The sequence below is a fragment of the Salvelinus fontinalis genome, chromosome 20 (assembly GCF_029448725.1).
Source record: "Salvelinus fontinalis isolate EN_2023a chromosome 20, ASM2944872v1, whole genome shotgun sequence".
In the NCBI taxonomy this organism is placed as follows: domain Eukaryota; kingdom Metazoa; phylum Chordata; class Actinopteri; order Salmoniformes; family Salmonidae; genus Salvelinus; species Salvelinus fontinalis.
The window spans coordinates 33006676-33019635 of record NC_074684.1 but is presented as its reverse complement, the minus strand read 5'-3'; the positions used below and the strand labels follow the sequence as shown (position 1 = coordinate 33019635).

General features: G+C 43.4%; 1 protein-coding gene across 14 annotated transcripts in view; it reads left to right on the top strand.

Annotated features, from left to right (window-relative positions):
• Positions 1-12960, top strand: part of LOC129817746 (MAP/microtubule affinity-regulating kinase 3-like) — a 119184-nt gene that overhangs the window by 55931 nt on the left and 50293 nt on the right. For all 14 annotated transcript variants that reach the window (XM_055873261.1, XM_055873258.1, XM_055873257.1 and 11 more), the window contains exons 5-8: positions 252-317; positions 2691-2761; positions 7067-7123; positions 12030-12266. In XM_055873261.1, the coding sequence (XP_055729236.1) occupies positions 252-317; positions 2691-2761; positions 7067-7123; positions 12030-12266 (431 nt within the window). The remainder of the gene's footprint in view (positions 1-251; positions 318-2690; positions 2762-7066; positions 7124-12029; positions 12267-12960) is intronic.

Genomic DNA, 12960 nt, shown 5'->3' with positions numbered 1-12960 from the left:
GGGAACAGAACAGCCAGCGTTACTGCATCTATACTGTCCTGAGGCAACCTGGCTAATATCAATTCAATTCATTGGCATAGAAAACATACTGTATATTTACATTGCCAAAGCAAGTGAAATAGATAATAAACCAAAGTTAAATAACCTCTCTCTTACTCTTTGCCTCTCTCCCTTTCTCCGCCTCTCTCTCTCTCTCGCTCTCTCTCCCGCTCTCTCCCTCTCTCTCTTCCTCTCTCTCGCTCCTTCCACAGTGAAACTGTTTGAGGTGATAGAGACTGAGAAGACTCTCTACCTAGTGATGGAATATGCCAGTGGTGGTAAGTTACTTAGTAATATGCCAGTGGAGGTAAGTTACTTAGTAATATGCCAGTGGAGGTAAGTTACTTAGTAATATGCCAGTGGAGGTAAGTTACTTAGTAATATGCCAGTGGAGGTAAGTTACTTAGTAATATGGCAGTGGAGGTAAGTTACTTAGTAATATGCCAGTGGAGGTAAGTTACTTAGTAATATGCCAGTGGAGGTAAGTTACTTAGTAATATGCCAGTGGAGGTAAGTTACTTAGTAATATGCTAGTGGGGGTAAGTTACTTAGTAATATGGCAGTGGAGGTAAGCTACTTAGTAATATGGCAGAGGAGGTAAGTTACTTAGTAATATGCCAGTGGAGGTAAGTTACTTAGTAATATGCCAGTGGAGGTAAGTTACTTAGTAATATGCCAGTGGAGGTAAGTTACTTAGTAATATGGCAGTGGAGGTAAGTTACTTAGTAATATGCCAGTGGAGGTAAGTTACTTAGTAATATGCCAGTGGAGGTAAGTTACTTAGTAATATGTCAGTGGAGGTAAGTTACTTAGTAATATGCCAGTGGAGGTAAGTTCCTTAGTAATATGCCAGTGGAGGTAAGTTACTTAGTAATTTGCAAGTGGAGGTAAGTTACTTAGTAATATGCCAGTGGAGGTAAGTTACTTAGTAATTTGTCAGTGGAGGTAAGTTACTTAGTAATATGTCAGTGGAGGTAAGTTACTTAGTAATATGCCAGTGGAGGTAAGTTACTTAGTAATATGGCAGTGGAGGTAAGTTACTTAGTAATATGGCAGTGGAGGTAAGTTACTTAGTAATATGCCAGTGGAGGTAAGTTACTTAGTAATATGCCAGTGGAGGTAAGTTACTTAGTAATATGCCAGTGGGGGTAAGTTACTTAGTAATATGCCAGTGGAGGTAAGCTACTTAGTAATATGGCAGTGGAGGTAAGTTACTTAGTAATATGCCAGTGGAGGTAAGTTCCTTAGTAATATGCCAGTGGAGGTAAGTTCCTTAGTAATATGGCAGTGGAGGTAAGTTACTTAGTAATTTGTCAGTGGAGGTAAGTTACTTAGTAATATGCCAGTGGAGGTAAGTTACTTAGTAATATGCCAGTGGAGGTAAGTTACTTAGTAATATGCCAGTGGAGGTAAGTTACTTAGTAATATGCTAGTGGGGGTAAGTTACTTAGTAATATGCTAGTGGGGGTAAGTTACTTAGTAATATGCCAGTGGAGGTAAGCTACTTAGTAATATGGCAGTGGAGGTAAGTTACTTAGTAATATGCCAGTGGAGGTAAGTTCCTTAGTAATATGCCAGTGGAGGTAAGTTACTTAGTAATATGGCAGTGGAGGTAAGTTACTTAGTAATATGGCAGTGGAGGTAAGTTACTTAGTAATATGCCAGTGGAGGTAAGTTACTTAGTAAAATGCCAGTGGAGGTAAGTTACTTAGTAAAATGCCAGTGGAGGTAAGTTACTTAGTAATATGCCAGTGGAGGTAAGTTACTTAGTAATATGTCAGTGGAGGTAAGTTACTTAGTAATATGCCAGTGGAGGTAAGTTCCTTAGTAATATGCTAGTGGAGGTAAGTTACTTAGTAATTTGCAAGTGGAGGTAAGTTACTTAGTAATATGCCAGTGGAGGTAAGTTACTTAGTAATTTGTCAGTGGAGGTAAGTTACTTAGTAATATGTCAGTGGAGGTAAGTTACTTAGTAATATGTCAGTGGAGGTAAGTTACTTAGTAATATGAGGCAGGGTAAATAGTGTAGAACATAGTACACTATAATATTTATAATATGCTTTGAGCATAATGCATGAAAAGCCCATGAATATTAAATGCAAGTATTATCATCCTGATTCTACCGCTGTAGTATGCCACCCTCCTCTTGAAGAGCTACCCGGTGCTATCTTGTGCTAACGCACCTGCTTCAGGCACTCAAGGTCCTGATGAGTAGCCTGTTTAGTAGAATCAGAGGGCAGGGCTGGAGCAAAAGCCAGCATAACCAGTAGCTCTCCAGGAGGAGGTTTGGTCTGCCTCCTGCTATTTATATAGTACTTTATAATAATGCATAATATTGCCTTACCTAGGACAAATGAGGCTGCCTAACTAGCAATTTATGCTTTCAGACTTATGACTTTACATTTAATTTGGAGGACTGAGAGGAAGTTTTGGCTCCATTCAGTCAAAGTTTAACTTAAACTCTATCTCTCCCTCTCTCTCCCTCTCTCTCCCCCTCTTTCTCTCTGTCTCCCTCCATCCTTCCTCTCTCCCCCCTCTCTCCCTCTCTTTCTCCCTCTTTCTCTCTCTCGCTCTCTCTCCTCTCTCCTCTCTCTCCCTATCCATCTCTATCTCTCCTCCCTCTCACCCCCCTTCCCCCTTTTCCCTTCCAGGGGAGGTCTTTGACTACCTCGTAGCACATGGGAGGATGAAGGAGAAGGAGGCCAGGGCTAAATTTAGACAGGTACCGCAGTGGACTGGATTCAGCCCCACGCACGCACACACACACTAAGACACACCATGTTCAAAGACACCCTGGCTGGGTGTCACAGAAACACACACACACACACACACACACACACACACACACACACACACACACACACACACACACACACACACACACACACACACACACACACATACAGACTTTCAAGCCAACCAACTTGGCAGGACTGAGCCCTGCGAGGAAAAACCAATTCGCTTGGCCAACACTACCCTAAGACCTATATAGCCTACATAAGTTCTGCCAGTGGACGAGAGCTGCATTATCAACAACAGAGAAGGCAACAAACGTAGAGCTCATTGGTCAGTGTTTCCAACTAACACTGTCAAACGTAGAGCTCATTGGTCAGTGTTTCCAACTAACACTGTCAAACGTAGAGCTCATTGGTCAGTGTTTCCAACTAACACTGTCAAACGTAGAGCTCATTGGTCAGTGTTTCCAACTAACACTGTCAAACGTAGAGCTCATTGGTCAGTGTTTCCAACTAACACTGAAACGTAGAGCTCATTGGTCAGTGTTTCCAACTAACACTGTCAAATGTAGAGCTCATTGGTCAGTGTTTCCAACTAACACTGTCAAAAGTAGAGCTCATTGGTCAGTGTTTCCAACTAACACTGTCAAAAGTAGAGCTCATTGGTCAGTGTTTCCAACTAACACTGTCAAAAGTAGAGCTCATTGGTCAGTGTTTCCAACTAACACTGTCAAAAGTAGAGCTCATTGGTCAGTGTTTCCAACTAACACTGTCAAAAGTAGAGCTCATTGGTCAGTGTTTCCAACTAACACTGTCAAACGTAGAGCTCATTGGTCAGTGTTTCCAACTAACACTGAAACGTAGAGCTCATTGGTCAGTGTTTCCAACTAACACTGTCAAACGTAGAGCTCATTGGTCAGTGTTTCCAACTAACACTGAAACGTAGAGCTCATTGGTCAGTGTTTCCAACTAACACTGTCAAACGTAGAGCTCATTGGTCAGTGTTTCCAACTAACACTGTCAAAAGTAGAGCTCATTGGTCAGTGTTTCCAACTAACACTGTCAAAAGTAGAGCTCATTGGTCAGTGTTTCCAACTAACACTGTCAAAAGTAGAGCTCATTGGTCAGTGTTTCCAACTAACTGTCAAAAGTAGAGCTCATTGGTCAGTGTTTCCAACTAACACTGTCAAAAGTAGAGCTCATTGGTCAGTGTTTCCAACTAACACTGTCAAAAGTAGAGCTCATTGGTCAGTGTTTCCAACTAACACTGTCAAAAGTAGAGCTCATTGGTCAGTGTTTCCAACTAACACTGTCAAAAGTAGAGCTCATTGGTCAGTGTTTCCAACTAACACTGTCAAACGTAGAGCTCATTGGTCAGTGTTTCCAACTAACACTGTCAAACGTAGAGCTCATTGGTCAGTGTTTCCAACTAACACTGTCAAACGTAGAGCTCATTGGTCAGTGTTTCCAACTAACACTGTCAAACGTAGAGCTCATTGGTCAGTGTTTCCAACTAACACTGTCAAACGTAGAGCTCATTGGTCAGTGTTTCCAACTAACACTGTCAAACGTAGAGCTCATTGGTCAGTGTTTCCAACTAACACTGTCAAACGTAGAGCTCATTGGTCAGTGTTTCCAACTAACACTGAAACGTAGAGCTCATTGGTCAGTGTTTCCAACTAACACTGTCAAACGTAGAGCTCATTGGTCAGTGTTTCCAACTAACACTGTCAAAAGTAGAGCTCATTGGTCAGTGTTTCCAACTAACACTGTCAAAAGTAGAGCTCATTGGTCAGTGTTTCCAACTAACACTGTCAAAAGTAGAGCTCATTGGTCAGTGTTTCCAACTAACTGTCAAAAGTAGAGCTCATTGGTCAGTGTTTCCAACTAACACTGTCAAAAGTAGAGCTCATTGACCAGTGTTTCCAACTAACACTGTCAAAAGTAGAGCTCATTGGTCAGTGTTTCCAACTAACACTGAAACGTAGAGCTCATTGGTCAGTGTTTCCAACTAACTATGATACTAGATAGAGGTTATTTGCATAAGGAAGATGAGGTTATAACTTCGCATTGACCACTAGGCCTATTATTAATTGAGAATGAGGCAAAAATGACTGTCACCAAAACAAAGAATTAGGAGACTGCAAAAATGTATTACCCCATTAGGAGACTGCAAAAATGTATTACCCCATTAGGAGACTGCAAAAATGTATTACCCCATTAGGAGACTGCAAAAATGTATTACCCCATTAGGAGACTGCAAAAATGTATTACCCCATTAGGAGACTGCAAAAATGTATTACCCCATTAGGAGACTGCAAAAATGTATTACCCCATTAGGAGACTGCAAAAATGTATTACCCCATTAGGAGACTGCAAAAATGTATTACCCCATTAGGAGACTGCAAAAATGTATTACCCCATTAGGAGACTGCAAAAATGTATTACCCCATTAGGAGACTGCAAAAATGTATTACCCCATTAGGAGACTGCAAAAATGTATTACCCCATTAGGAGACTGCAAAAATGTATTACCCCATTAGGAGACTGCAAAAATGTATTACCCCATTAGGAGACTGCAAAAATGTATTACCCCATTAGGAGACTGCAAAAATGTATTACCCCATTAGGAGACTGCAAAAATGTATTACCCCATTAGGAGACTGCAAAAATGTATTACCCCATTAGGAGACTGCAAAAATGTATTACCCCATTAGGAGACTGCAAAAATGTATTACCCCATTAGGAGACTGCAAAAATGTATTACCCCATTAGGAGACTGCAAAAATGTATTACCCCATTAGGAGACTGCAAAAATGTATTACCCCATTAGGAGACTGCAAAAATGTATTACCCCATTAGGAGACTGCAAAAATGTATTACCCCATTAGGAGACTGCAAAAATGTATTACCCCATTAGGAGACTGCAAAAATGTATTACCCCATTAGGAGACTGCAAAAATGTATTACCCCATTAGGAGACTGCAAAAATGTATTACCCCATTAGGAGACTGCAAAAATGTATTACCCCATTAGGAGACTGCAAAAATGTATTACCCCATTAGGAGACTGCAAAAATGTATTACCCCATTAGGAGACTGCAAAAATGTATTACCCCATTAGGAGACTGCAAAAATGTATTACCCCATTAGGAGACTGCAAAAATGTATTACCCCATTAGGAGACTGCAAAAATGTATTACCCCATTAGGAGACTGCAAAAATGTATTACCCCATTAGGAGACTGCAAAAATGTATTACCCCATTAGGAGACTGCAAAAATGTATTACCCCATTAGGAGACTGCAAAAATGTATTACCCCATTAGGAGACTGCAAAAATGTATTACCCCATTAGGAGACTGCAAAAATGTATTACCCCATTAGGAGACTGCAAAAATGTATTACCCCATTAGGAGACTGCAAAAATGTATTACCCCATTAGGAGACTGCAAAAATGTATTACCCCATTAGGAGACTGCAAAAATGTATTACCCCATTAGGAGACTGCAAAAATGTATTACCCCATTAGGAGACTGCAAAAATGTATTACCCCATTAGGAGACTGCAAAAATGTATTACCCCATTAGGAGACTGCAAAAATGTATTACCCCATTAGGAGACTGCAAAAATGTATTACCCCATTAGGAGACTGCAAAAATGTATTACCCCATTAGGAGACTGCAAAAATGTATTACCCCATTAGGAGACTGCAAAAATGTATTACCCCATTAGGAGACTGCAAAAATGTATTACCCCATTAGGAGACTGCAAAAATGTATTACCCCATTAGGAGACTGCAAAAATGTATTACCCCATTAGGAGACTGCAAAAATGTATTACCCCATTAGGAGACTGCAAAAATGTATTACCCCATTAGGAGACTGCAAAAATGTATTACCCCATTAGGAGACTGCAAAATGTATTACCCCATTAGGAGACTGCAAAATGTATTACCCCATTAGATAGTTACTTTATAACTACAACCATAACAATCCATGTATGTTATTGACTGTAATCAGTGAATAGCTAATTCTGTTCCAATCAGCCCCTGCTTACCTAGATGGGAAATCCACCAGATCTGACACACACACACACACACACACACACACACACACACACACACACACACCCTTTCTGATTCCCAAGCTCCTCTGCCATGTGTCAAACTCTGAAATGTCAAGGGCTGCCGTGTCTGTAGTTGTCCCTTGAAGACCTTCTAAAACGTCATCGTACAACTGTCTAATAATATGTTCTAACTTCTAACTTGTAATTGTATGGTTTTTCCTTTCCAGATTGTGTCAGCTGTACAGTACTGCCATCAGAAACACATCGTACACAGAGACCTGAAGGTAATTAAGGCTTTATGTACACACACACACACACACACACACACACACACACACACACACACACACACACACACACACACACACACACACACACACACACACACACACACACACATACAGATGTAGGATCTTAATTTGAGCCAGACTGTAGTTGTCCCTTGAAGAAGACCTTCTAAAATGTCATCAGCAGGACAATGATCCAGCAGCAACAGGAAATTTGAGTTATTATGTGGATTATAATTAATGGACATGTTTTGTAAGGACTGATAACATTTTCTTAAGGGAAAATCAAGAAATTACAAACTTCAGAAGACTTCTTCACACTAGAACCATTAAATCAGTCGTCTTTTGGACGGCTCATTAATTACATTGTGAAAGTCATGCCCCTCTCACTCCAGACTTATCCTAAATAAGTCTATTTACCACACTGTTGTTGTTGTTGTTGTTACAATCATAATATCACATACAGACCTGGTGTCATAGCGAGTTCTAGCAGGGCATGTCATTTTTTAAAATGGTTTTCCAGGGGGGGGAAATTACATGCCCTGATAAAATAGGGTTTCCCTTCCTTCTCCTCACAGTTGAAGGTGCGGTTCCCAGTTTAGAATCACCCCGAAAACTGCCTCGAAACTGAACCTAAACTGTAACTGAAACTAATTTCACAGATACAACAATAGATTAAATAAATTAATACGGTATATTGTGATCTTTTCTAATTCTAATCTCCTAATGGTAAGTACCCTATATCAGTCCACCGATTCCAAGCAGTCTTATCAGTCTACTTTGGCCTACTTGGAGAACACAGTGAGAGCAGAGCATACGTCATGTACAATGGTATTAAAACCAAGACGAACGGGATGCACACTCTGCGTTAGCGCTGCGACAAGATCTGAATGAAAACCACTCAGATTGCGGAGGAAGAAATGGATCCCGTTTATTCTTCTGATTCTGAGCTCTCAGCCTGAAACTACACCTAAAAAGCCATAACGGTGTGCACTGAGCAGGTGCCCGCGCCACCACCAAATGAAACGGTGAGACAGGAGAGCGGTAGGGACGACAACATTTGGGAAGAACAAGCTTGTGAACAATGCTACACCGATTATCAGCACAGAATGTCATCACTGAGACAGCAGGCCCCACATCTCAAGCAGAAAACAACATGAGTAACGCTCTCACCAGCTTTCGTTGTTTATGTGACATGGACATGCTCCAACTGATGCCACTGCGTTTAGATGCACACCATGTAAGCACGAGCTGACAGTCATTTATTATTGTTTAATGTAGTCATATCGGCATTTAATATTCATCATTAATGCATTATTGCTTTTGTGCTGATTTTCACTATTTATGAAGCACACTTGAAGCTCTGATGTTTTCATCAACTGACCGTGCAACTTTTTCTTATTTAAAAAGAAAAAGAAAATGTACCTCCTTTTTCTCCCCAATTTCCTATTATTCAATTGGTAGTTACAGTCTTGTCTCATCGCTGCAACTCCTGTACGGACTCGGGAGATGCGAAGGTCGAGAGCCGTGTGTCCTCCGAAACACGACCCAACCAAGCTGCACTGTTTCTTGACACAATGCCCACTTAACCCAGAAGCCAGCCACGCAAATGTGTCGGAGGAAACACTGTATACCTGGCGACCGTGTCAGCGTGCATGCGCCCGGCCCCCCACAGGAGTTACTATAGTGCGATGGGACAAGAACATCCCTGCCTGTCAAACCCTCCCCTAAACCTGACGACGCTGGGCCCCATGGGTCTCCCGGTCGCGGCTGGCTGCGACAGAGCCTGGATTCGAACCAGGATCTCTAGGGGCACAGCTAGCACTGTGATGCAGTGCCTTAGACCACTGCACCACTCGGGAGGCCTCCTGACCGTGCGTCTGGCTGGCTGACTGACCGTGCGTCTGGCTGGCTGACTGACCGTGCGTCTGGCTGGCTGACTGACCGTGCGTCTGGCTGGCTGGCTGACCGTGCGTCTGGCTGGCTGACCGTGTGTTTGGCTGGCTGACTGACCGTGCGTCTGGCTGGCTGACTGACTGACCGTGCGTCTGGCTGGCTGACTGACTGACCGTGCGTCTGGCTGGCTGACTGACTGACCGTGCGTCTGGCTGGCTGACTGACTGACCGTGCGTCTGGCTGGCTGACTGACTGACCGTGCGTCTGGCTGGCTGACTGACTGACCGTGCGTCTGGCTGGCTGACTGACTGACCGTGCGTCTGGCTGGCTGACTGACTGACCGTGCGTCTGGCTGGCTGACTGACTGACCGTGCGTCTGGCTGACTGTTTTATTTCATCATTGTGAACAGAAGCTGTTTGAAGTCTGAAGTTTACATACACTTAGATTGGAGTCATTAAAACTCGTTTTTAAACCACTACACAAATTTCTTGTTAACAAACTATAATTTTGGCAAGTAGGTTAGGACATCTACTTTATGCATGACACACGTAATTTTTCCAACAATTGTTTACAGACAGATTATTTCACTTATAATTCACTGTATCACAATTCCAGTGGGTCAGAAGTTTACATACACTGTGTTGACTGTGTCCTTTAAACAGTTTGGAAAAGTCCAGAAAATGATGTCATGGCGTTAGAAGCTTCTGGTAGGCTAATTGACATAATTTGAGTCAATTGAAGGTGTACCTGTGGATGTATTTCAAGGCCTACCTTCACACTCAGTACCTCTGCTTGACATCATGGGAAAATCAAAAGATATCAACCAAGACCTCAGAAAATAAATTGTAGACCTCCACAAGTCTGGTTCATCCTTGGGAGCAATTTCCAAACTCCTGAAGGTACCACGTTCATCTGTACAAACGGTAGTACGCAAGTATAAACACCATGGGACCATGCAGCCGTCATACTGCTCAGGAAGGAGACGCGTTGTCTCCTAGAGATGAACGTACTTTGGTGCGAAAAGTGCAAATCAATCCCAGAACAACAGCAAAGAACCTTGTGAAGATGCTGGAGGAAACCGGTACAGCAGTATCTATATCCACTGTAAAAAGAGTCCTATATTGACATAACCTGAAAAGCCGCTCAGCAAGGAAGAAGCCACTGCTCCAAAACCGCCATAAAAAAGCCAGACTACGGTTTGCAACTGCACATGTGGACAAAGATCGTACTTTCTGGAGAAATGTCCTCTGGTCTGATGAAACAAAAATAGAACCGTTTGGCCATAATGACCATCGTTATGTTTGGAGTAAAAAGGGGGAGGCTTGCAAGCCGAAGAACACCATCCCAACCGTGAGGCACGGGGGTGGCAGCATCATGTTGTGGGGGTGCTTTGCTGCAGGAGGGACTGGTGCACTTCACAAAATAGATGGAAAATTATGTGAATATATTGAATCAACATCTCCAGACATCAGTCAGGAAGTTAAAGCTTGGTCGCAAATGGGTCTTCCAAATGGACAATGACCCCAAGCATACTACCAAAGTTGTGGCAAAATGACTTAAGGACAACAAAGTCAAGGTATTGGAGTGGCCATCACAAAGCCCTGACCTCAGTCCTATAGAACATTTGTGGGCAGAACTGAAGAAGCGTGTGCAAGCAAGAAGGCCTACAAACCTGACTCAGTTGCACCAGCTCTGTCAGGGGGAATGGGCCAAAATTCACCCAACTTATTGTGGGAAGCTTGTGGAAGGCTACCTGAAACGTTTGACCCAAGTTAAACAATGTTAAGGCAATGCTACGAAATACTAATTGAGTGTGTGTGAACTTCTGACCCACTGGGAATGTGATGAAAGAAATAAAAGCTGAAATAAATCATTCTCTCTACTATTATTCTGACATTTCACATTCTTAAAATGAAGTGGTGATCCTAACTGACCTAAGACGGGGCATTTTTACGAGGCTTAAATGTCTGGAATTGTGATAAACTATGTTTCAATGTATTTGGCTAAGGTGTATGTAGTAAACTTACGACTTCAACTGTTTATATATTTATTTTTTTAAGTAGATTTTTTTTTTGCAGTCAGAATGAGGGGGGGGCCTTTGAGGCCCAGTGGTTCCAGTGTCAAATACACTGCAAGTTTTACATATCCTGCATTGCAGGCAGGAAAGTTGTCCTGCAACAGGGTGATCAAATTAAGATCCTACACCTGCACACACACACGTACCATGACACACACACACACTCTCCTCCACAGCCCTGGGAGAAACACTGTTCATAATCACCTCCTACTCCTCTAGCAGGGGTCTCATGGGATGTTGTGTTACCATCCCCCAGAGATGTGTGCTTTGTGACACAGTGTAGTAGTCTACAGGGCATTACATGCTCTGTTTCCACCATGAGACATCCTACATTATGCACAAGAGAGAGAGAGGGTGAGTTATAGAGAGGGAGAGAAAGTGGGAGGGAGGAACAGAAAGAGATGGATAGAGAAACAGGGAGATGGAGAGAGTGGTGGATACAGGAAGGAAGAAAGAAAGATGTCTGATGCTACGTGTGGGGCACGGAGTTGGCATCTTGCTCTCATTCTCATCCTCTGCACCTCATTCGCTTCTTTGTCTTCCTCCGCTCTTCCCCATCTCTCTCCTCTCTTCGTATCTCTCTCTTTCCCCTGATAGCTCTATTCATTCTAGTTCTATCTGCAGTATTCAGGACTGTAACGTTATTTAATAAGGGAGTTTGACAACGTTACTGCCGGTGTAAATGTTCAATGTTTACTTCACTATTAGCAATCTCATACATAGTACATCTTGTGTCACAATGAATGATGTCCCCACACACACCCCACTTATAGTTCACTAGTTCCAGTGTAACATCCACCCATCTACATCCCCGTTCTTTAATTTGAAAATGACAACAATGTTTCACATCACTGAATACATGCCACACACAAACACACCCACTTCCACCCCTACTCACCCCCCCCCCCCCCCCCCCCCCCCCCAACCAGGCTGAGAACTTACTCCTGGACGCCGACATGAACATCAAGATAGCAGACTTTGGCTTTAGTAATGAGTTCGTAATGGGCAGTAAGCTGGACACGTTCTGCGGCTCTCCTCCCTACGCCGCCCCAGAGCTGTTCCAGGGGAAGAAGTACGACGGACCCGAGGTGGACGTCTGGAGCCTGGGGGTCATCCTGTACACGCTGGTGTCAGGGTCGCTGCCCTTCGACGGTCAGAACCTCAAGGTGTGTGTATATGTGTGAGTGTATTAACTTTTAACCATGACCTCCACTCTATGTCCCACTTCTTTCTACCCTTCTGTCATAAATGTGCAATTGCTTTAAAAGGAAAGCAGTGTTGTAAGAATGGGACTAACTCCATCTAGCCACTGCTTTACCATGCTTACTGCACGGGGAAGAGGGCATGCTTACTGCACGGGGAAGAGGGCATGCTTACTGCACGGGGAAGAGGGCATGCTTACTGCACGGGGAAGAGGGCATGCTTACTGCACGGGGAAGAGGGCATGCTTACTGCACGGGGAAGAGGGCATGCTTACTGCACGGGGAAGAGGGCATGCTTACTGCACGGGGAAGAGGGCATGCTTACTGCACGGGGAAGAGGGCATGCTTACTGCACGGGGAAGAGGGCATGCTTACTGCACGGGGAAGAGGGCATGCTTACTGCACGGGGAAGAGGGCATGCTTACTGCACGGGGAAGAGGGCATGCTTACTGCACGGGGAAGAGGGCATGCTTACTGCACGGGGAAGAGGGCATGCTTACTGCACGGGGAAGTGGGCATGCTTACACACTTTGGGAGAAAGGTAGATAATTGGGACGCAGGGTCTGTCTTTGTCAGTGGCGGTTTGTGCCATTCAAGATTAGGGAGGACACATGTTTTTATGAGCTTGGCCTTATGGGCTTAAATGCCGAAGACATGT